The sequence below is a fragment of the Emydura macquarii genome, unplaced genomic scaffold, assembly GCF_026122565.2.
Source record: "Emydura macquarii macquarii isolate MOO-44397 ecotype Brisbane River unplaced genomic scaffold, CSIRO-AGI_Emac_v2 contig_1229, whole genome shotgun sequence".
Lineage (NCBI taxonomy): Eukaryota > Metazoa > Chordata > Testudines > Chelidae > Emydura > Emydura macquarii.
This window is the reverse complement of record NW_027131366.1, coordinates 295,515-320,472: the sequence shown is the minus strand read 5'-3', so window position 1 is coordinate 320,472 and position 24,958 is coordinate 295,515. Positions and strand designations below refer to the sequence as shown.

Here is a 24,958-nt window from a genome sequence, read left to right as displayed (position 1 = left end):
TATATACATTTACACATTACGTTGCATTGACTGTACATTGCATCACATGTTTTGGGATTGGCTTGGTTACTCTGTAGAAATCAATCTTTATACAGCATGCTCTGTCCATGTACAAATGACTCTTTACCTCATCTTTACTTTCTGGTTTTTCTTATCCATTGTTATCTTGGCCATTTAAAATCGTTCCCTGGGTGTCTCCCCTGCTCTTATTTTATCTAGTACAGACATTCATTTCCAACCTGCTGACCCATTTACCTCCCTAATCCAGTCTCCCAAAAGAGGAGGCCTTGCTCATGTCCAATCATTCACATCAAGCCAGGCCTACAAAAGGTAAATGCCCTCTAGTGGCATTACAATAAATTAATTTCATCTTCATATTTCCAACATTCCAATTCTCAAAGCATGAATTGAGAAGTAACCAATTGTTTCCCTTTTACATGGGTAAGGAGAACATTTTATGGAATCATAAACCATATATCTGTAGACTGATCTCTGTTTAGCCTAATTTTTGTAGAAGTCTTAAGTATTGTAGATTGGAACAAACTTTAGCATCAATAGTAATAATCTGTAGTGATATACTTTTCAGTTCATCTTACAATACCTAGTTATCTTTTCTGTTTAAAGGTTAATTCATATCTATTATCTGCTGTTGGTCTGGAAACACTAGTTGATGAAAATTTTGGGACATCTGTAATTGCAGGTAATCTCATATGATAGAAATAATGAGTGCATGTATTTTATGGGGAGAAGTTTAATGACTAAAGTCCCAAATGATCTCCTGGGTTTTATTTAAAAGTATAAAGGTATACAAATATATTATCAAGCTAAACCATGTACCTGGTGCCAAGAGGCAAATTTCATAACCGTTTGTCTTAGGAGGAGAAAAATGCCTTCTGTGCTCAGTATGAATTAGTTCTGCAATTATTTCTCTTTTACTTTAGGCACAGATGGGATTTTACATGATTTTAACTAGTTGTGTCATGTCAAGCTTAAACTGAAAAATCTTCAGGGCAGAGACTTAGTTTTGTGAGGCACCTAGCACATTTTTAGGCCTAGAATAATGTTAGTTGAGATCCTGAATGGGATATAACCTATGTACATGAGTAAAATGTGAGCTGATTCTGAGTGGCTTGGAAATCATAGATGGGTATAAAAAAACGCTTCTTCTGTCCTTAGAATTGTAATCGCTACACTTTATGTTGAGTTTCATCTGTGTCTTGAGTACTTGATGGGCCCTGTTTAATTTTCTCAGAGGAAAAAATAGTGGCACACAAATGATGCTTGCTTCATTACATCCACTTGTGACAGGCACACCCTTAGTTTGGGACCAGTGTATTGTTTTTATGGGTTTACCTTTCCTACATTCTTTAGCAAGGTTTTTCTCTGTAGATTTGTCTAGAAGAAAAGATCTTTTGTAGGAGGAGCTGGGAAGGTACTGCAACTGCCTTTAAACTCCTGAGAACTTCTTCCACTCTTTCCTTTACTATTTTCATCCTCAAAAGGTCCATACTTCTGAGCACAGGGGGCTGGATGGACTCTCTTCTGACCCCCCATAAATTGATACTAAACCAGACAGAGTGTGCCCTACAGATCAATGGGAGCCATTCCTTCCTTGTAACTAGTGGGGAAGAGAAGGATTGCTTCAGGATACCTTATAGGGTTGCATGTTGCACTGCAAATTTGAATGGGGATACTTTTGTGTTCTTGATATGTTGGAGAGGTTCTGCAGAGATACTCAGATGGCTGAGTGCAAGATAAGAGGATCCCATTTCCTTGCTGCACACATTGTGACACCTAAAATTACCTGAAGAGAGGGTGTCCCCCAATTGTTCCTACAACAATAGCAAGATCTCTCACATTCTCAGCAAGTTCACTACCACTAAAGCCCCATTCTTTCCTCAAATGCAATTTTCCATTAAAAATAGATTTTTAAAAAATGAATCTGTGCAGGGGGGAAGAAAAAGGAAAGGGATAAAAATCCCTGATTTCAGAATTTAAGGCATTTCTTCCCCAAAGAAGTAAGCAAACAAACTCCCAAAATACATAATTGACACTACTTGTTCCATATATGGCCAAATAAGGTTTTCGATTCAGCACATATCATTTTGATAATTTCACTTCTTAAAATATATTAAAATGTATAATCAGACTTTTTAAAGCAGTCAGGGGTTATCTTTCATTAATGATAGTGGAAGATCTGACTGAGATTTTCAAAACTGCTTCTGGCATTTAGATGTACAATATCCATTATAATTTACAGGAACTGGGCACCTATATCCCTTCAGTGGCTTTGCAGATATCAGCCTATGTGTCTAACTCCCCTAGACACCATTGAAAACCTCACCTATAACATATATTTCTGTTGCTAATATTGTGACTCGCACCTTCTGTAATGCGAGATTTAAATCAGATTCCTGCAGTTATGAACATTCACTGGGTTACCCTTCAACTAGCAGGACCAGAAACAAAATTTTTATTTTAATCAAAAAAGTAGACTCTGTACAAAACATCACCCCATTCCTAGAAAACAGCTGTGTGGCCCCTCTTGACATAAGGTGGGCTGTGAACCACTGGCACAGACCAGTAAAAGAGCACACGCTTCTGGCACACAATGAGACATCACAACAACAGACCACTGGTCATACAATGGCCCATTGGACGATGAGTTCAATAGAGCACCCAATGGATGTTCAAAGTTTACCAGTCAATTTTTAATTGAAAAACTAAAATAGAAAATGATTCAATGCAGATCCCTGCTGCCCAACCCCCAAGAAGAAATACTGGGTGCTACCTTGAGAGGTAATGTATTTAATTCATGATCGCTCAGATACCAAGGCAAAGAGCATGGTATAAATGTCTACGTAGGAAGGAGCATCCAGTGGTCAGAGCACTAGTTGGGCCTCTGGTTTCATTTCCGAACTCCACCACACACTTCCTGTGTGATCTTCGGCAAGTCACTTCTCTGTGACTCAATTCCCCATCTGTCAAATGGGGATAATACTGCCCTACCTCACAGGGGTAGTGGGAGAATAATTACATTAAAGATTGTGAGAGTTTAGATACTATGTTAATGGTGGCCATATAAATGCAATAGCTCAATTGGATTCAATAGCACTTACCTGTACTATGTTTGGCTGTTTGTTCACTCGGGGATCATCAAATCTGTCCCTTCTGTGATCCAGCACAGGATGTGGGCCATTTCCATACTGACACTTAAAACAGGAGTCAGCATCACAGCCCAGATCCATTATAAATTTTAGCAGAGCAAGATACTTCATTGAAAACATGATGGTAGCAGGGAAAGTGGTGGGATGGCTAGAAATGTACGCATCAATATTCGCCCCGTGGTCTAGAAGCAGCTTCATGGTTTTCAGGCAGCCATGGCGAATGGAAATCAGCAGGGGGTTGATAAGATCAACATTGGGGTTGGCTCCAGCTTGCAGCAGGAGCTCTGTGGCATAGATGTTGTTGTTAATGACGGCGAAGTAGAGGACAGTGCTGCGCCTGTCTTCGTAGAGCCGGGCTCTCTCAAAGGAGAGGGTGGCGTTCACATCATAGCCGGCCTCAATTAGCTCTTCCAGGATGTCATTATTGTTGCGCTCGGCTGCAAGATGGAGCGGGCTGATGCCGCTGCGCTTGACCCGCGTGCGGCTGCTTACGGGGAGCAGCATTTTGACTATCCTGCAAGAAGGGGATTCAGTGGATAGCTGTTAGCCTTAGACAATCTACAGCAAATAACAGCAATGAAGTTATAAGTACTGGAGTGCAACAACTGAAGGACCGATAACGTGAGCATGAGCAGTACAGGCTCCCCCACAACTCGGCAGTGCATCTTCATCCTGACAGTGTGAGGTTAGTAACAGAGGAACTGCCAGACTGGATCAGACACAATGTTCATCTGGTCCAAGAGGTCTCTGAGAATGGCCAGCATCAGATGCTTCAGAAGAAGAAGTAAGAACCCTACAGCAGCAGATGTGGGATAATCTGCCCTCACATTAGGTCTCGCCCTAGTCCCTAATAATTAGAACTGGCTTTGGCCCTGAAGCATATATATGCATTGATTTTTTTCCACAATGCTTCAAATGAGAGGACAAAACCAGAAGCTGATCTGATCTCATTGGGTGAGGGTTATATTCAAGTCTCAGGATCCAAGCCAGCGTTACAATTCTAGTACCAAATCCAACTCTGTACACTGGATATCTCTCTGGAGCCCCTCACTGTGTGGGGGTTGGGAGTGGCAAATCCATGGGTCCATCGGGGTGAATCCCAAGATGGCCAGGTTCTGATGAGCCAAAAGGACAATTAGGAATTAAAATCAAATAAAGAAACAAAGCTATTTTCCAGGCAGATTGCCAACCATTAGCCCAGAGAGAAAACATTTACAGCTAAGTTATAAAGCTCAGTAAACAGGGATTTCTTTTGGAAACTGCTTCCTTAATAACCCAAACAAAGCTGCCATCATTCCACAGTCTTAACAATAAATGTGTGATGGGTATTAAACATAGAGTAACAAATCCATGGTTGCTTTTTGGGCTTCGTGATTGCCACTAGATATGGGCAAGCAATTTGCAATTAACATTTTATTCAGTAATCTTAGCCCTTCTTCCTGTTTATAAATCACCTGCAAGCAGACAGGATCGTAGGATTTTTGGTCAAAACAGTAGGCTGCGGCTTACCAAATCTGGACAAGTCATTTCATCTCAGTGCCTCAGTATTGCCTTCTGTAAAATGAGGATAATTAAATATTTTCCTCCCTCATAGGGTTTCTATGGGTACGTCTACACAGCAACTAGACCCCCGTGGCTGGCCTATGCCAGCCAACTTGGGCTCATGAGGCTCAAACTGTGGGGCTGTTTTCATTGCTGTGTAGACTTCTTGGCTTGGGCAGGAGGCCGAGCTCTGGGACCCTCCCATCTTTGAGGACTTGTGAGCGCCAGCCCAAGCCCACAAGTCTACACAGCAATGAAACAGCCCCGCAGGCTGAGCCCTGAGAACCTGCATCAGCTGGCATGGGCCAGCCATGGGGGTCTAGCTGCTGTGGAGAGACACCCTCTGAGGCTAAATACATTGTTGTCTGTGAGGCATTGGGCACTATGGTGATGAGCACCACAGAAAAGCAAATCAATAGCAGACTGAGGTTTTTATGAATGTATTCACTAGTCAAAGTTGACAAATGTGTTCCATGAACATTTGTTCAGCCTCTAAGTTATTGGCCACTGCAAGTGTTCCGTTGCACATTCACTATTCCTAATTCCTCAGCTGAGCTGTGTGATTAGTCATGTCAATAACATGACACAGTTTCTGGCTTCTGAACTAGACCTCCTAACTTTTACAAATGACTGTTGTCCAACAAATATTTTGTTCACTTGTGAAACAAATTTGGGGATTAAACTAATCTCCCTGATGGACCTTAAACTTACCTTCCACAAATATTTGTATGGATACAGGAATATTGCAAAGAGTGAATGAAAAGACATTGAACAAAATGTAAAATTCCCCTTAGAATGGGTCTATATTTGCAAATAATTTTTTTCACCCAGCTGTAGCAGTCCCCCTGCTGCATTTTAGCTATTTAGAACTTCGCAGCAGTGGGGCAGAATTCAGCTTATCCTGTTCCAAAAGCAAACGCATAGGCCTGTACTACTGGAGCTAAAGAAAAATCTGTTAAGTGATAGCAGTACATGGTCTTTGACACACAGGCAAGCAGTACTGATTTCATCTCATAGTGGGGCCCTGCTACATGTACCATATATGCTAGCTAGTTCATCATGATGTTTCTGTAAAGTGTGTGAGCTTGTTCAGAGATATGGAAGACAAACACAGATTCTATCAGGTGGCATTACACTTTAGTTCATCTAATAATTTCTCTCTTATTCCAACTAAGAGAGTTAGGGATATAAACACTGATCTGGATAAAAACAAATAATAATAAATAGTTGTAATATGGGTAGGATAATTAATAATACTTAGTGCTAGAGATGGTCCTGAGCTAACATCCTACATCAGAACACCTCAGATTCTGTGTGGTTTGGAATCTGAACCTGATTCAAATTTTCCCCCCTTCTCTAAAAAAAGCCAAAATTCCTGATCTAAGCACATGCAGCTCTAAATAGATCTAAAGCACAGGTCAAAATGTATTGTTTGGGTGGGGAAAAAAAAACAAACAAACATTTTTTTGATGGAAAAAACTGCTAGTGAGGGTTTGAAAACTTCCGAAATGAAAAATTTTAGCAACCAAAACTAGAAAAAATGTAGGTGATCAGGTGAAAGTTTTCAGTAAAACTATTTTTTTCTTTTTGCCTGACTGCAAAATTTTTCAGGTCTCAATAATCAAATGCCAACATTTAAAAAAAAAAAAAAAAAAGACAAACAAACCCAAAAACACCTTTTTTGCAGGAAAATAAAAACTTCCTGACTTGGTCTGCTAACATCCCCACAATTCGTGTGTGAGAATCTAGATCTGAATCTTGTTGCTTGATTCCATCCCTGGTAGGCAATTATACAGCAGGGAATGAATAAGTGATGAATAGGCTGTTCTCAGTGGTGGCAGATGACAGAACAAGGAGCAATGGTCTCAAGTTGCAGTGGGAAAGGTCTAGGTTGGATATTAGGAAAAACTTTTTCACTAGGAGGGTGGTGAAGCACTGGATTACCTAGGGAGGTGGTGGAATCTTCATCCTTAGAGGTTTTTAAGGCCAGGCTTGACAAAGCCCTGGCTGGGATGATTTAGTTGGGGTTGGACTAGACCTTCTGAGGTCCCTCCCAACCCTAATCTTCTATGATTCTAAGTACCAATTAAGAACTAATCCAATCCTTTACTCAGCTCTTGTGCCTCCTAAATCATCACAACTAACAAATAAATAATACACATTTAAACCCATTTACAGCCCAATCCTGCAAGATGTTGGGTGCCTTCTACAAGGTACTGGGCATCTTTAGCTTGACTGCAATGGCAGCTGCTCCGCACCTCCACACAGGCCCTTAAATAAATATTTATAGGATAAACCCAACTAAATAGTAATTATGACTTTTAAAACATCTAATGATGCCATGTTCTGAGCTGCTCCTGTGTGGTGCTAAGTCCCCTTGACTCTGATAGACTAAAAAGAGAGTTCAAGACATGTAGAATCTTATGTGGTTATTTACATGTTGGGCTATGATGTCTCCAATGGCAAATGTATAGCCCTACCATTATTCATATACCTCAAGAAGTTTTGTCTTTATTTAAGGAAAAGATCCAAAGCCTACCAAGGACATTTCCACCCAGAGCCTTTCTCAAAGCAGAGAGGCTGACCTCATGTAACAAAGATGCTCCCCAGAATGCAGGCGGTTTGGATGCTGCTTAGCTGGCTACCATCCATTACCAACAAATGCTTCATAATAGCCATAAAAGCAAAAAAGGCACACACCGCGCTGTGCTGACACCAGGCCAAGTGCCAGCATTCGTCATCCCGTGACTTACTGGGCCTTATTCAGATTTAAGGGTTGGTTTGGTTTTGTTCCCTTGCTCCAGAAGTGGATGGGCTCAACCGAGCTCTCTGTATCTGATTTGAAGGGGTGCGGCGACGTTTATTCCTACTTAGAGAGGGGCCCGAATAACCTTGACCTCTGAGGGCATTTGACATCCAAGCTTGGCTTGGGATCTGAATTTTGTCCCCTCTTTCTAAAGTGTCAAGCCCAAAGCCCAGCCCCGAAGACCCCTGCATTTATTTTAGGGTTGGAGATGGGGGAAACTGACATTCGTTTCAGGAGTCTAGTTTTGCAGTTTGAGCCCATCTCTCTTTCTGACCCCCCCAGGGGCTCTGTTTGGCATGCCTGTGCTGCCATAGCTGCAGACTCTACTTCCTATTCAAAGGCGGGGATTCTTCCCAGAGGGCGGCATCCAAGCAAAGCCAATTCCTGCTTTACATGGCCACCCAAGGCCACCTACATCACAGGGCCACCCAAGTGGCATCCCCACATGAATTCCCCATGGTCCCTACCACCTGACCCTTTCTGCCACCTGCTACCAAGGATGCTGGAAGTAGGGGATCTAGGAGTGCCGCAGCACCCCCCCGGTTTCAAGTGGTTTCCATCATATACAGGGTTTACAGTTTTGTTCAATGGCTTTCAGGACCCCCACTGTAAAAACGGTTCCAATGCCTCTGCCTGCTACACTGCCTCCCAGCTGCTGTAGATAATAGGAGGGACGCTTTTATTACATGATGCTAATGCAAATGTACCTAGCAACTGACTGCCATATTTAATAAATCAAAATAAATAACAAACAAACTCTGCCCTTCTCCACCACCGCTAGTACTAGGAAGAAAGGGCTTAAGTGACCTCCTGCTATGATCATGATGCCAATGGTTTACAATTATGAATTCCATGCCAACAAAATTCATTTCACATTAATATTGACAGAGCATCATTTAAAACAAACAAACACCGAGCTATAAGCCCTGGAACCACATTCTTGACTTTTTGATTTTCTGAAGCCTCTGAGTTCTGGCAGCAATTCTGAATGTGGAATTCCTGCAGAATTACGTATTAAATCTGCAGGAATATAAAGAGAGGTCACCATGAAGGGTGTTGTTATAACGAATACCAAAGGAATTAGGAACGATTGGCCACTTGGGGTACAGCTTTGTCATCTGGATAAATATTTGATTTTGGCTGCTAAAGAAAGAATTCTTTTTTTCCCTTTAGTTCACAGCTGTTATAAACCAAAATATGTACTCAACCTTTTAAGTGTGAAGGAACTAAGACTTCTGACTTAATTCGGAACTCATTGGCACTGCTGGGAATCAGCCATGACTGGTGGGAGATTTGGATCAGGCCCCTTATTTTGAAAGTGGGGATGGACTCAGATCAAAAAGCTTTGGAGCTAAAGCTAAACTTCTCCAGGTTTTGGGGGGAAGGGAGCGTGCAGATTGAGAGATCTGGTTCAGGCTTAGTATAGGTGTTCATATTCCACTTTTCCAGAGTTCAGGGGAAGAGGACTGGAACTGGGTTTCTGCCTCTGACCCTTTGCTAATTTAAAATACCTTTGTTTTTAAGAAAATCTCTTTTTAACTTAAATCCTGGAGAGAATTCTGAGTCATGCCAGCATAAGGCTATGATAGCTACACCTCCCCATATTATAGCGATACATAAATCAGTTACATAAATTCACTCTGGGATGCTTCCTAGCATATACAGCCTCCACACAGGTGATGGATTTTTTTCAGTTACAGAAAATAATAATTTTTACAAACATCACAGTAATATTGGGAAGTGCAGTTAATGTCTGCAAAGTGCATGGAAATCCTTGGATGAAAGATATGGTCTTGTCAAAAAGTTTGATTCTTTGTGTATTATGTAATGTGAAAATCTATTTACAGATTTTGCAGCTGTATTTAGTTTATGATTTGACTATTTATTTGGGGATTTTGATGGAAAAATTAATAGATCCATAGAATTGAAATCCAGAAGGGACCATTAAGATCACCTAGTCTGATGTCCTGCATAACTGGCCATAGATTTCAGCAAGTGATTCCTACAACAAGAGCATAGTTTTTAGAACAATATCTAACTTTGATTTAAAGACTTCAAGTGATGGAGAATCCATCACATCCTTGGTAAACTGTTCCAATAGTTAATTACTCTCATTATTAAAAATTTGTTTTGTCTAACTTCAGCTTCCAACCATTGGATCTTGTTATGACTTTGTCAGCTAGATTAAAGAGCCATCTATCAGAAATCTTTTCCCCATTTACAGAAAGTGATGAAGCCAATTCTTGAGCTCCTCTTGTGTAAACTAGAGCTTGTGTGAAATAGATTGAGCTTCTTTACACTATTACTATCATTTAAAGCATGTTTTGCAGACCTCGGATCATTCTTGTGCCTCTTTTCTGAACTCTTTCCAATTTCTAAACATCCTTTTCAACGTGTGGACACCGGACCTGGACACAGTATTCCAGCAATAGTCTCACTAATGCCATTAAGATTCATTTATCCACTCCCCACCTGTCAGCCTTTGAATTCTTGTTCTCTGGAAATGCTGATAAAATCAGAATGCACTGAACACTTGGGCAGCATATTTTGTTTCTGGAGGCCCACCACAAATAAGTGAGATCTTAGCAAAGGTGACAGAATCTGTCCCTTGTGTGGCTCATCCCATCTCAGCAGACACACCCTTGAGTTTAATATTTGAAATCCAAATTCTATTAATATAGAGCCAGATTACCAGATGGTGTAAATAAGTGACTTTAATGGAGATATACTGATGTACACTAGCTGAGGATCTGGCCATTAATTTAAAAAAAGGAAGGATTTTGAATTCCTTTCTATAGTGTGAAACTATATAATAAAGTGATTTTAAAAAAACACACCAAAAACTTACTCATAATTGCCTTTTTTGGATGCTATATGAAGCGGTAACAATCCATCCTTATTGGTTTTGTTAGCATCTGCACCTTGGGACAAGAGAAACTCCACCACCTTTTCATGTCCATTTTTACAGGCTTCATAAAGAGCAGAGGCGCTATCACTGGCCTGGGTGTTGATATCAGCACCTAGGAGCAAAGAAAACCATTGAAGAGCTAAATGGCTAGAATCAGCTGTTACATATTTTGGATCAACAGCACGTCTCCGTGACTTTCCTAAGGTTTCAACTATAAAACTGTCAATAAGGCGATGTGACTGCTCATATTTCCTTAGCACCATTTGCTGTGATGAGTGAGAGTGAGGAGGGAAAGGAGATAAAAGAACAGCTTATGTCTTCTTCACTGTGTTTTTGCTATGAGGAAAATGTTTTCCCCAGTGATGAGGGATTGAATGTAACAGGGTATTCCCTTGGGCCAGTCAATCCATCAAGGAAAACCAGTGTATAAAAGTGATAATGAACTACACAAGGAGAGAGATTAAACAGAAGTACTCATAAGATAATACCCACAAAGGGTGTCTATAGTTAGATTCTGGTCATGAGCCCAGCCCCACCCACCCCATCTTCATTACCATGTTTAAATGAAGTTGAGGACAAATCATGTTATAACATAGGCTTTTCTTGCCTGTGTGGACAGAAAAAAATCCCAGGTTACATAACCATGTTGGAATACTATGTTTTAATCCTTGTACATACCCAGGCTAAAAGATGATTCTGTAACATGCTAGGGGCTTTGCGTTATTTTTTGGCATTATTTGACTAGCTCTAGTCAATACATGGTTTAATGTTCACATCAGAAAGAATAAAGCATGCTACAATATTGTTGGGCCACAACCATATTGAAAAGTAGCTATTTTTGTGGCATAATTTTAGGACCTGAAAACCTCTATCAGTTGCCAAACCTGGGCTGCCACTGTAATACACAGTGCTATTCCGCCTTGAGGCTGGCTGATCTATCTGTATCCTAAACGAGAATTACAACCCATTGGTTTTCTGCTTCTGAACTCTGATAAGAAAAAATTGTACAGCCAATCAGTCTTTTGTTTGACCATGAAAACTCCCTGCCAAAGAGAACATTTCCCATAGCTAAAACATCTGTGTTTTGTTTGGCAATTTAAAGATAGTGTAGCTAGAAACACCAGGAGAATTTCAACGACAAAACACAATACAGGGCTACTTTCTTAATGAGAAAGAAATGAAAACTTTCTTTTTTATTTATGGCAAACATTGCTTATTGTAAAAAATACAATTATTACTCAGATTCTCTTTCATGGCTTGGAAAAAATTGGGTAGTTTTATTGGACTTTCCTCAAAATTGAACTTTCAGGGAATACTAACGTAATTGAGTTGAACCACAAATCATATTAAAATCAGCGTTTAAAATCATGATGGAGTAACTGGCTGGTTTTTAATGTTTTTATAAAGCTGACTTGTGAATAACATGAACTGGAAAGCCAACAATATTTTTGTTCTCTATCAGCTATAACTGTAATCTATATTTTTTTATAATTACATATATGCCATTAGAGATTTTTCTTCACTGCTGTTTAGTTCTTATTTCATCAATATATTTCTATAAGCTGGGCCTGGTTCTCATTTACACTAAGGAGGCTGCACCATTTTAGCAGTGTAAAGACTTAGAGTGGGAACAAATTATATTTTCATCCACTTTTAAGGTCCTTTTATATGACTACAGTGGTGTAAGTGGCCTTACTGTAAATAAAAATCAGGCCCACTATATCTCCCTGTATAAACACACCAACATACCACATCATGTCTGATTCCCAGCTGGTGTCAAGCAGTGTAGCTCCATTAATTTACAAGCTGCTTTACCAATTTATACCAGCTAAGAATCTGGCTCATTAATCTTTGATAAACTACATACAATTCATTGTTTGCAGTGGAAATTAACAACAGGCCTAAGTGTGGTCTCACTTTATTTTCTGGTCTGTTCACAGTTGGAAGGGGTGGAGCTATCATGTCTTTGGCTTCACCACCCCCTTACAAAGGGTTGGTTTTTCATGCATCATGAAGTGCAGTGAATCTGCTCTGGTGCATGTGTCAGAGATTTTAAGATTATGAACCCACCTGAGAAGAAGTGAGCACAAATGCTTATGGGACTGCAAGAGAGAGCTGGATTCTAAAAGACCTTTCTAGGAGGGGAGGAAGTAATATGAGATGTGACTTCTTCACTCATGATGAGAATCAAAAAATTCTTATTCTTCCTCCGACTGACTAAGAAATATATTCTTCCTGGGCCAGATCCTGCTTGCCTTACTCAGAAGAATAGACGTGGTAACTTCAAAGGGACTAACTCCTCACGTGAAAAATGAGAGCAGGATTTGGCCTTTCCTAAAGACTTTCAAATCCTCCCTAACACTAATACCTATTTAGTACTTTTCAACTGCAAAGTGATTTACAAACATCTCGCCATTTAACCCTCCTGATGTCCCTATGCCGAGTGCTGGTGTCCCCTTCTATAAAATGGGAATAATGGAAATGAGATGACCAGCCTCTATGCAGGTGCACAAGTGTGGAAGGTACAAGAAGTCTTCTCCCCTTTGTGCTCCTTGCTAAATGGTTAGAAAAATCACATAGATTTCAAGGACTGATCCATACCCTCTGGGGCACAAGCCACTGGAAAAGGGGTTGGGAAGGAAGGAACCAGGCTAAGGTCTCTTCTACCATGTCATCAGTCAACAGAGCAAGAGAGTGTAGGCTTCACCCTCTTACAGATGGGCAGTGTTGCACTTTCTCTGCATGATGCAGAGCTCTAGGAGGCTTTGTTCCTTGCAGAAGCACAATGCCGCCCCATTGCTCCCCCTAGACATCTGTGGCTCCACACACACCTACACAGGGCTATGGCTAAAAGCTACAATAGAGCCTCCAACAGCTACCCTATGCCACAAGAGGGAGTCCTTCGACCATGGGAAAAAATAGTTTCTGGAATATCTTTCCTGTGAACTACTGAGAGACAAGGTGAGTGAGGGAATATCTGTTATTGGGCCAACTTCTGAAGTTGACCCACCTTGTCTCCGTAATATCCTGTAATATACAACAGAACTGAATACTGTGAACCTTCAACATTCATCCTTTGGTACACATCAAGTTCTGAAGGGTAGGAAGCAGGAGAGTGATACAATATTTGAGAACTAGCTTTGCCCATGTCATATCCTACTGAATGTTCATGAGCAGACCATGCTTGGCTAGCATTTAACTCTGACCTTACTCTTATCTTTCCCTGTCTGTGGTTTAGTCTTCTGTCACTGGATTTTTTGGATACACATGTACAGTGATAGTCATGAAAACCTTTGTATTAACATTGCCACACAAAGTACGGTCACCAAATTACTTTTAAATCGAGTGTCTGTTGATGCTGAAGAAGCACAGTCATTGGGCACCTGTATTCTAACCAGCAGCACCCTCTGGTGCTGTCCCCTTTCACCCATGCGGACTGTTCTTGCCAGAAGCTTCCATGGGAGTAACAGGTGTTCAGCGCCTCTGAAATCTAGGCTGTGTTTCCAGTTCGTTACTGAAAAACTGAGCCATCCAAAATGAGTGGATACATTTGAATATTTAGGACATAATATATGAAGCAAATGAACAGCCTCCCTGTACTCACCACACTTGGCAAGGTATCGCAAAGCATCTAACTGGCCGCTCTCGGCAGCCACAAACAAAGAGGTGATCCCATAGGTGTTCTTGCTTTCAATCTTGGCTCCCCCTTTCACCAGGATATCAATGACTTCCATGTCATTCCGAGAGACGGCCTCGTGGAGAGCTGTCCAGCCCCGATTGCACCGGTGGTTTGCATCGGCATTGTATTGCACCAGCATCCTTACAGCGTCAACGTTTTTGCGTTCACAGGCTGTTTCAACAAAAGGCAAGTCATTTAGGCCAAACTTTTCAAGAGGCCACTAACGCTGAGTGCCCCATTGCAACGCTCTAGAACAGTGTTTCTCAAATGTGGCCACCGTGGCTGCATGCGGCCACAAGGGGGTTTTCAGCCAGAGGCTCCAGGGGTGGGCTTCAACCCCTCCCCGCCCCCTGGTTCAGCCGGAGGTTCCAGCAATGGACTTCACCCTCCCCACACCCAGCCTCAGCTGCAGGGCTCCAGGCTTCAGCCCCATGGAGTGGTGGGGCAATGAGGAGTGTGGGGGAAGATGCACATATTTTTGCTCTGATATCTAATTGGTGCTTAGAACCTTTTATTTAAAAAGACACATACATACACAAAGAGATACAACATGGACTTGATCTTCAGAGGTGCTGAGCACCTGCCACTTCAGTTGAAATCTGGGGGCTCAGCACCTCTAAAACTCAGGCCATTTACCTTTATAGAGTGGAGTCTCTCTGGACTTGTTTGCAATATCAGGTTCAGCTCCAGCTTGCAGCAGTAAAAGTAGACAGTCAAGGTTTCCCCTGCTTGTTGCTATGTACAGCGCTGTCTCTTCTTGAAGTGTACGCTGATTAAGGGATCCAGGGTATGCTATTGAGATGTTATAATTCCATAGTTAGCAAGGCATATAGCCATGTTCTCTAACTCTGAGATTGTGAACTCTGTTGCTAATCATTTTGGGGCAGGGATGATACTTGGTCATGCCTCAGGTGGGGGGATGGACTAGATGACTGGAGGTCCCTTCCAGCCCTACAGTCCTATGATTATTTCAAATATCGAACACCAAATGCTAGGAAATTACCCAATGGATGATTTTGCCATTCAGATCAGATTCCATGGTTCTCCATGAAACCACCAAAAATTCTCTGATAAGAAACATTTTTTAAAAAGAGAAAAATAAAATCACTTGACGTTACATATTGCATTAGATATCGATGCTGCAGTAAAGACCGGCTAACACTAAGCCTTAGAGGTGTTGCATTTTCTGATTATAATAAGAAACACTGTCTCACTGGTGGAGAAATTAACCAACATGTTAGTGATGGGTCTGAAGCAGAACACAACAACAGAGCCCTTTGAAGTGCAGATCAGGTACAGATTAGGATTCAAAATTCAGGACTCGGGTTTGGTCCTGCCTCTATCATGGGATAAAGTGAAACACCAAATCTGAACATCCCTGAACTTTGGAGGAAGTTTGGCTATGGACCCAAATCTGGATATAAACGTCAAGACGCAGGCCCAGCTCTGCAATTAAAGAGGTGTTAGACGATGGTCTGGCCTCAGCGCTGGATTATGGTGGGGTAATCTAGGACGCAAAGGGATGGAAAATGTAGCACGAGGAGGTTGCTACTGCATAGAGTGTCTGAAATCCAGTTCCTCTCACTGAGGGGCTCATAACCAATCGGCACAGCCACAAAGGTGGCTGGCACTGGCCAGGAGCAAGATGTGGCCAATGTGTCCCTGAGAACAGGCTGCCTCAGTGCAGCCCTTGGGCACATTCTACTGATGAGGCTCATATGAAGTCCCAGCCACAATGTAAAGCTGCTTTTCCCCATTGGAAAACCTGGGGAAGGGTGTTGATACTGCCTTTAGCAGCAGGGGAGGCAGAGGACGGGAGTCTGCATGAGGATCAAAAAGGTGCAACTTGTATCTGGCAGTGCCTTTTATTGGATAAATAGAAATAAACTAGAGGGGTTAGAGCATAAACCTATGCTCCTACTGACAATGGGTATGTAGTATGCCATTTGCTTTGAGATCTTGGAGCACAGTTTTTGGATGCCCCAAATCTGTGCACTCATTTTCTTTTTGGAGCCACTTTAACCCTTCAAAATTCTTTAGTGTCCCCCCCACTCCCAAATAAATAAAGTCAAAGTAGGTTGAGAACTTCCTGTAGGTTGACTATAAAATAGGTTACAGCAAAAGAGGTTGGCCACTAAATTAGGTTAAAATGTTAGAAATGTAGGTTGACTTATAGCTACCGGGGATTCAAAAAGCTATTGCGCAACTGCTCTCCGATGGGAACTCAACATTAAAAGTAAGCCAGGAGCCCCATTATTAACGATTAGCAAACAGAGGCCAGGCCAGATCTTCAGCTGGAATAAATTAGTGTAACTCGTCTGCCTTCTATGGAGTTACAGTGAGCTGAGGATCTAGACCACTATTTTATACCCTAAGAAACGTGGTAATATGGGACAAGCCAACATCAACCCAGAATAGCACAATCACTCAGCATTTAAGATCTTAACTGTTATTTGTTGTGTACAGACTGCAAGCTGCTTATTCAAATAGGGTGAAATTCATACACATGCACAAAGCCTGAGTAAAGGGTCTTTGTGCAAGGAACTGAACAAAGGATGGCATGGTGTATTGAAAATTCTGTTAAAATTGTAGCCTATCACTTTAAATTTCAGGATTTTTTCCTGGTTCTGCTTGCAGGTTAGGGGATTCTGTAGGGAAGTGTGTGATCTGGGCCTTGCAGAAGTCAGTCTGCCACCAGCTAGCCTATAGTAAGGTGGAGTGAGCTGTGCCTCTCTGCTTCAGGGAGCAGCCTGCTTTGTCCCCTTCTGGTTTTAGGTTCTTGTATGTTATCTAAGAAATAAAGTAGTGTTATGGGGCAACCTTTCAGCAAGAGTATTTATGTTCTTATCTAATGTCTCTGTGTGTATGCCATGAACATAACATGGGAGTGGTTATATTTCCTTTTTTTGGCTGATCCTTTTATGGTTTTTCTTCCATTTGTAATCAGTTGTTTTTATTTTACGAACCTCTTTGCAGCACTTTCAGGCAGCCTGCTTGGCCATAGTAGGCAGCTTCATGCAGTGGTAGCCATCCATCCTTGTTAGGTTCGGAAAGGTTCTTTCCTGACTTCATCATGTTGAGCAGGGCACTTTCATCTCCTTCCTTGATTGCTGCCACTACAGGATCCAGCTCTCTTTAAAACAAGGTTGAACATCAATTACATTTAGCAGCTTTACTGTAAAGCTTTTTACAGCATCATCCAACAGGAATGTGAAAGCCTAAGGCCCACTCATGCTAACTAAAATGGGCAAGATTTTGGTGGCTCTGGGGTGCACTGGCTGCAGTGGACGCTAGCTCTATAGCACTATGTGATTCTACTGCTTTCCTCTAAAACATAACTCAGGATGGTCAAACCTGTCCAGAAACCTCTTTCCAATGCTTTACTCCAAACTCGTACCTAACCTGCACCAAACTTTTCTGAGATTTGAACAAGTTTGGTTAACTTTGTAAAACAAACGAGACCAGAAGTCGAAATGTTGAAATACCATGAGGGATTGTTCTTGTGGTATTTCTGGAAAGCGGAAGTGCTGGGAACCTCACAAGAGAGCCTATTGTGGGAAAATAGCTGGTCCAGTTTCTAAGAAGTCAGCGATGTAGTTCAGATCAACATTTGAACCTGTGTGTGATGAACTCACCTCCCATGGAATAAAGGACTGGAAGAGGAAAAACTGTCCAGCCCAATGAAATGCCAAACACTTCACAGTAAGGATCAGGTATTCACAAGTGCTCAGCTTCCACTTAGGCACCAAAATAAATGGGCAGATTTTCAGATGAGCTCAACATGTTGAGTTCCTTTGAAAATCTGTCTGTAGGTGTCACAATGGGAGCTGCTGGGGGCTGATCAGCAGTGAAAAGCTGGTCCTCTTTTAGGTATCTGTATGGAATCTGAGCTTGAAAAGTTCCCTCTTAGCTCTTCAGAAAATCCCTCCAGGCACCTTCCTGTAAACCCCTCACTCAAGTGAGTAGCCTTTACTCCCATGAGTAGTTTTTGAGTAAAATCTACACATGTGAGTAAGGCTTTGCTGGACCAGACCCTAGATGCTCTAACCAAGCAGACTCCGCTGCAGTACCAAAAGTTTAATGAGTCTCTCGTCGGAGCCCTGGTGTGATTGGTCTGTAGCACAGCTGGCCAGCATAAAAAATAAACACTCTGCCACTTGGATTCGGTCAGAAACACAACAACTTCTGCAGCTGGAGCAGGAAGGAAGCTGGCAGCTTTTTACAAAAACAAATCTGACTCTTGTAAACTGCTCAGAATTGTGATTGCATCTCAAAGGCAGGTAGCAGGTGGCTGAATTCACACTGCAAGAGCGATTCGGTATGGGGGTCTATGCTGCGTAGTTCGGAGCAGGAGTATCTTCTCTTCCCAGCACCCCAGGCAGAATAATGCTACTGACTCTCCTTGAGCATATGGTGTCTCCCAAGGGCTTGGCTAGATTAACTGGGGAGTGTAGCCAAGGCTCCCATACGTACACCTGCCCCATTGCATTCCTGCTAACAGCCAGAAGTGGGTGGGCAGAGCACCTGAGGTTGCTCTTTTTTGCAGTGGGTGCTCAGGGCCCTCTCCCTGACAAAGCCTCACAGGCACTCTGCCTGGGTATTATTGCCACAGGCAGACAGCCTGCAGGTGTCCCACCCTCCGCTCTTTCACAGGAGTATGGGCACAGCTTGGCCCAGTCCCCCGCTTTCATCTTACCTGTCTGATCTCTCTAGCTAACCTATCCAGCAGTTTCCCTCAACAGTAGCTGCCCTTAGCCAAGCAGGTTTCAAAAGGATGAAATCTGGTCTGCAATGGCAGCTTCCCCCTTTGGGTAAGAGCTGCAGGAACCAGCCTGTGAAGAGGACCATAAAGGCCTCTCTTGAGAGCATCGAGAGGAGGTGTACCCCTCCACAGAAGAGCCTGGCCAGATGAGGCTCACGGTGTCCTGAAGACATGGCCCAACAGCCCTGACAAGGATCAGGCTTCGTCCCTTAGATTTGATGCCCCTGGCCATGTTCATATTCCTGTTTTCCAGGCTCAAACTCTGAACTTCACACGGAGGCAGTTAAAAATAACCCCAGCCTGATTCATTTACTATTGCGACATGGAAGCTGATGTGCATAAAGAAACCACAACGCAAACATCCCTTTTCCTCTCTCCCCTGCCCTCTCAGTGCTCTCCTGGGACCCACAGTAGCCTAGGCATGTGCATTAGCAGGTGGGGGGGCTGTAGGGCTGTGTTGCCGGGCTATATTGCACTGAGTGGGGGGCGGGGCAGGGGCAGGTTGGGGAAGGCAGGAAATCAATAAGATTCCCTCAGGCAGTTCTGTGAATTCCTCCTGACAATGCCACAACCCCCGCCACCCGAAAGCCTCCAGCTGGCTAGTGGGGCAGGCAAACAACAAACAAGTTTAGAGCACGACAGAGAGACGGAGACACTTACACTGACTGTGGGGTGATGAACAGGCTGCCGTCGTACCTTCGTCGGACCCCCCATGATGGCCCCGGAGCTTGGCCTCCAGACGGGGCTGCCAACCTGGAGTAGCGATGGCACGAATGAAATAAAGAGAAATACTCTGAATAGGAGAAGCAGGTCATATCCGGGCCTCTTAATAAAGGCAGGAGAGGAAAGAGACACACACAGAAGGAGCCCTGCCTCCGGGGCTTTGAATGAAAGCAGATGGCCACAGCTTGCTCTGTGCAGAACTCAGCTGCTCTCACAGCTCTGGATTATTTTTGGCCCACTGAGGAAGTGTCGGGGGATTTGAATGACCATATAAGAGAAGAGTGAGGTTAACCGCCCCTCACTACACAGGAGGAAGATACTGAGTTAAATGACCTTCTTCACCTCAAGGGAAGCGCACAGTCATACAAGCAAGTCTGGTGAAGGATTGAAATAGGGTCTGGAGCACTGTGCATTCAGGAGCAGGCCTCAGACTGGATCTTACCCCACCAAGGGCTGCCATAAACCTTCCGGCAGGTTTCCACACCTTGCCTAGTAATAGGGCAGGCAGGCACTCATCAGTGTGCAAGGCAGCAGATGCTGTCCTGTGCTAAAATCAGCAGGTGGCAAGGGACCCTTCGGCCAAAGCTGACAGATCTGACCTTTATCAGCCCCATCTCAGATCCCCATGTCAGACCCTATGCTCAGCAACATGCCCAGGCCTCACAACAGATCTTATATCAGGCTCCATGCAAAAGTACCTCCACCAGATCTTGTAAAACTGTAATAATCACAGTGGGTAAAATTCTGGCTCCATTGCCATTGACTTTAATAGTGCCAGGATTTCACTCCATGTACATAAAACACCCATAACGCCCATTACATTGTTTGGGGGCCTGTAATAAACGTGTCATCATAAGATACAATTAGAGCTGTCAAAAATACACAAAAAATGTAAAAATCGTTGTTCTTTTTCGGGATTTGAAATGGGCCTCTTTTTTTTCCCCCCTAATTATTTGAATTTTTTCTGGAATTTTTAATGAACTTTCCCACCTTTTCTTGAGCATTTTTCATTTGTAGAAAGGAAAATAAAAAAGTGCTTGTGTTTGAAAATGGCAGGGTCCTATAGCCTAGTGAACTTGCTGGGGTGTCGCACCAACCACACCATTGTGGGGTAAAGGGGGGTATGCCTGCGTGTGTCATTACACTGATGAACCCACAAGTACAGGCAATCAGAACTTGAGCCTAAGGAAACAAAAACAATAAGTTTGTGAAACCGCAGTGTTGTTTATACCAGTGTGTTTTACACACATATTTTGGTTGGGTTATGATTTCTTTTGTGTGGGGGAAAAAGAAGAACTATTCTCCATTCTGCATTTTTTTCATAAAAATCCCGCAAGCCTCACCTGCATAATCCTAACTCAGGAAAGTACACTGTTCCCTGCAGAGCAAGGGGATTACTCACCTGAGTAAGGACTCTTTAGGTAAGTAAAGGTTGAAGGACTGGCCCAGTTTTTTACACAGATATCCAACTTTTAGCAGACATTTTGGCCCAAATTCAAATCCAATTGACAAGGGTGTAATGCCAGAGTAATGCCACTGACTCCAGTGGAGCTTCCCCCAGCTTCACACCAGTAGAATGAGATCAGCAGCTGCCCATTTTAAATTAGTTACAAGCTGGTCTGTTAAATAAGTTTCAATGCTGTTTTGTAAAACTGTTTAGAGAGCATTTTTTTCAGTGTGCGCTTTGTGAAGGCCCCAGATCACTTACCTGTGCCAAGGATTAATCTGGTATGGTGGATTATGAGTGCAAGGGTGATTCACAGGGGGTGGCTCTCCAGGGGATGTCATGACCGATTTCTGAGCAGCTGGCTGACCCGAGGGATCCTCTGTCAGGCTCTGTTCTATGGCCAGTTGAATAAGCTCATCTTCACTCATGCTACTGTACAGACTGTACTCCTCATGACCTATAGTTTTTCTTTGGGTAATCTTTGTAGCCATCCTCTGCTTGCCTAGTACCATGGGATAAGAAGAGATTGTAAAATCCAGATCTTGAAAATGTGCATGTGACAGTCCAGCATCTTGTGTCCAGGGTCAGATCTGTACCTTGACTGACCATATTTAGCCAAGGAGAAAACACATTTTAGCTAATCCACTGGAATTGACACTTAAACTTAATGGGCTGGATTACTTTTTTCTTTTTGCCCTGCTATAATAATTGCACCTCGCAGACACAGCTAATTTCTCTCTTGCTAAATAAGAGAAGTTACAAGAGAGTAAGGCAGGCTTTCCTCTGCTTCCTTCAGGTTACGGCACTTCAGGGAAATAGAATGTAGTGAAAATCCCCCAAGGGATTAAGAGGACACTGTCAGTTTAAAAATGAATCAGACATTAACATGTCCCCATCTGTGTTACTCATACTTGTCTTTGATTATTGAATATGAAAGTTGCTGGGCCAGATCCCTAGATGGTGTAAAGCAAGATAACTGTTGATTTCAATGGTGTTAGTCCCCTTTACACTAGCTGAATATCTGGCCTGCCATGCCCTTTTCACCCTTTATGCTATTAAGTTACTTTCTGTAGTGCAGTCAGCTTGAACAGCGAAAAGAGACTAGTCAGTTTCACTTCTGTGCATCTGCTCCCTCTCCTGACAGCAGCACTTCTGCAGGCACCAGTTCCTGTTGGCCACCCACCCCTGATCTGTGCTGAATCTCTTGCTTTTCAGGACAGCGTGCAGACATCAAGGCTGATTCTCTGCTACCCTGCACCTTGTGCACTCATTTATACATGGGCAAAGAGGGTGTAAAATGCTACCAAGTTGGAATGGCAGTGTTTTATGCCTACTTTGCATTCACTCTCTGCAGATATGGTATATGAGACTATGGTATATGAACTCAAAGAGCCCAGGTTCATTACACACATCCACTTGGATGGGAGCTTGCTGTGCATTGTGTCTACGGCCCTGTCTCCTTCCTTCCCCAAAAGTCCACTAAGCCCCCACATTAAAACCAGCGGTGTGTCTCCCATAGGATTGGAGGATGGGGGGGAATGGAGCATGCAGTGGGGACAGCATTTCTCCTTCTGGCATTAGCAGAGGAGTGAATATGACTCCTAGATAATAAAGGAGGGACTGCATTTAAAGAAAGAAGGACACATCCTTAAAAAAAATCACCTGAGATGTTTGCCACAGCTGCCCTGTTGGTTACTCCTTAAAGGCAGGTTGCTACCCTCCCAAGATGCTTAAAAGCAGCTTACAGGGAGTGGAAGGAACCCAAGGAGGCAGCAGTTTAGGGGAAGTAATGCACAAGGCTGAAAGAGCAAACACCAGGGGAAATCATTTTGCTAGCAATGGAATTTCTAATGGGGAAACAAGAGCCAGGTACAACTGTGCCAAAAGAGAGCTTTTTATGGCCGAAAGCAGGTGAGTCCCTATTCCTTGCACTGAGGCTCGATGGTACAGATCTCCATCCGCTCTGCAGGATCCACAAGAGCCTCTCCTTAGAGCTGTCAGCTGTTCAACCCAACATTTGCATTCCTTTTTAGGTGTTCTCTTGTTGTCTGACTGAAACCGACATTTGCTGAGTACTTTGTGTGCCACAGTAAGCAAAATAATGGGACCTCTCGAGATTGCTGTGAGGAGTCACATTGGTAATGCGGTGTGCAAGGTCTAGCAGAAGAGCACAACCTGGGTTCTTGGGAGAGATGACACACAGGCACTGACAGACCTGTAGTATTTGTATGGCACTAAGCATACTAGAAAATACCCACCCCTCTTACCCCAGAGCCACTCTCTCTCTCACACACACATACACTGTAAGGAGCCATAGCACCTTTTGTTGCCCTAGACCACCATTCATTCCCAATCATTCCAGGTGACTTTACAAGTTTACAAGACTAAGAACTCTGCTCTGCTAGAATTGTGCCCTTGCCATTGCCATCTCTGGATCACTAGACTGCAGCTAGTGGAGAACACAAGAGTCTGAGTAACATCTACAAAAACAAGGACGTGTGGGTTTATGGAATCACCTTTATCCTCACTTTATCCTGCTGTGCAAAATTCCACGGGGTAATAATCCATCTGATCGCTGCATGGTCTGATCTCAGACTCCAAGCACCACAGGAACAAAAGGGGGAGAGTTAAGGGTAGAGAGTGACCCTAGATGTTCTATGCCAGGGGTAGCCAAACCATGGCTCATGAGCTGCACCTGGCTCTTTTACAGTTAAAGTGCAGCTTGTGGAGCCCCCTATGCCCCCCCATTCTCCGCCTACCAGACTGAGGTGAGGAGTTTGGAGTTTCTGCCCTGCAGCAGGGTGGTGGGGCTAAAGGATTCTGCCCAGTGGGGTGGGAAGTCTTGAGGGGGTCATTAAATTTGGCCACTCCTGTATATGCATTCGATGATGCTGGGAATGGTAGTCTTACTATTAAGGGGTACACTATGTAGGCTGTATCGCACAACAGTTGCCTAAGTAAAAGGTTTAGAGGCTTGATGTTCTTCAATCCTATTTTATGCCAGATCTCACAAGGCGGGTATTTGATTGTAGTCTTCAGTGATAGCTGGCACGCAGGCAGAGACAGCCTTAGCCCAGTGCTATGACCCCGGTGCATCCAAAGAATCTGTACCAACCCACCAAACCGCTAATAGTTCCAGGAACAGAGCCATGCTGGGCCTTCCTCCCTTCTCAGCCGTTCTGTTACCTATCCATGCTCTGACACCTGTGCCACAGACAAGCCACGCACATGACATAGACCTTCCCCCAATGGCTCTCTTTGCTGCTTGGCTGACTGAACTCCTGGCATGTTGCTTGACTGTTCTACACCCCATCATCCATTGTACTCGCTTGGCGGCTGGTGTCTGTGTGCTTTGGATGTATGGAGAACACAGTGCCTGACTGCACCTGGGAAAGTAGCTGGATGGAGTTTTGTATGATAGAAAGCCTCATACAATCTAGACGTAAAGGTAATTTCTTAGTGCTCTCCGCCCCTTTTTTCTTTTTTTTCATCACCTGTAATGGGGGAAATATGGGATTATGAATTTTGGGACAGCTCTTATTTTCTCTCTTGCATCTTCTGTATGTGATAAGCAATCCCACCCACTCGCAAAAAAAACCCCAATCCATGTTGGTGCGCTCCGCTTATCTAAATATTATGACAGGAGTCCCATCGAGTGCAGAAACAACAATGTTGGCAGCAGCTCCAACCACTGACTCACCCTGCAAAAAGAAACGAGAGGGGGCCCAAAATAAAGAGGTTGTTTTCTTATAGTAAGTCATGTTTTTCTCATTTAACTTGCAGGACTAAGGATGAGGAAGCCAAAGCCAAATTCCTGACTTCTAGGGATTTTTAGACGGCTTAAAGTAACTGAAAGCTGTGGACATTCTGATTCCTTATTAACGAGAGTCCAGATTTGATTTAACTCATTCTCTGCTTAAAGGC

General features: G+C 43.2%; 1 protein-coding gene and 1 long non-coding RNA gene across 3 annotated transcripts in view; one reads left to right on the top strand and one right to left on the bottom strand.

Annotated features, from left to right (window-relative positions):
- ASB2 (ankyrin repeat and SOCS box containing 2) overlaps positions 1-24,958 on the bottom strand; it is a 36,444-nt gene that overhangs the window by 7,659 nt on the left and 3,827 nt on the right. Inside the window, exons 2-8 of one of the 2 annotated variants that reach the window (XM_067547037.1) lie at positions 21,296-21,536; positions 19,525-19,617; positions 17,069-17,235; positions 14,739-14,894; positions 14,028-14,273; positions 10,364-10,535; positions 3,120-3,681 (exon numbers count right to left, since the gene is read on the bottom strand). In XM_067547037.1, the coding sequence (XP_067403138.1) occupies positions 3,120-3,681; positions 10,364-10,535; positions 14,028-14,273; positions 14,739-14,894; positions 17,069-17,235; positions 19,525-19,617; positions 21,296-21,525 (1,626 nt within the window). In that variant the 5' untranslated portion in view covers positions 21,526-21,536. Of the gene's footprint in view, positions 1-3,119; positions 3,682-10,363; positions 10,536-14,027; positions 14,274-14,738; positions 14,895-17,068; positions 17,236-19,524; positions 19,618-21,295; positions 21,969-24,958 lie in introns of those variants that run through there. The other variant, XM_067547036.1, reaches the window with a different exon arrangement.
- LOC137152453 (uncharacterized) lies at positions 637-24,958 on the top strand. The gene is made up of 2 exons (XR_010919520.1): positions 637-700; positions 24,818-24,958. It is a non-coding gene; the product is annotated as an uncharacterized lncRNA (long non-coding RNA).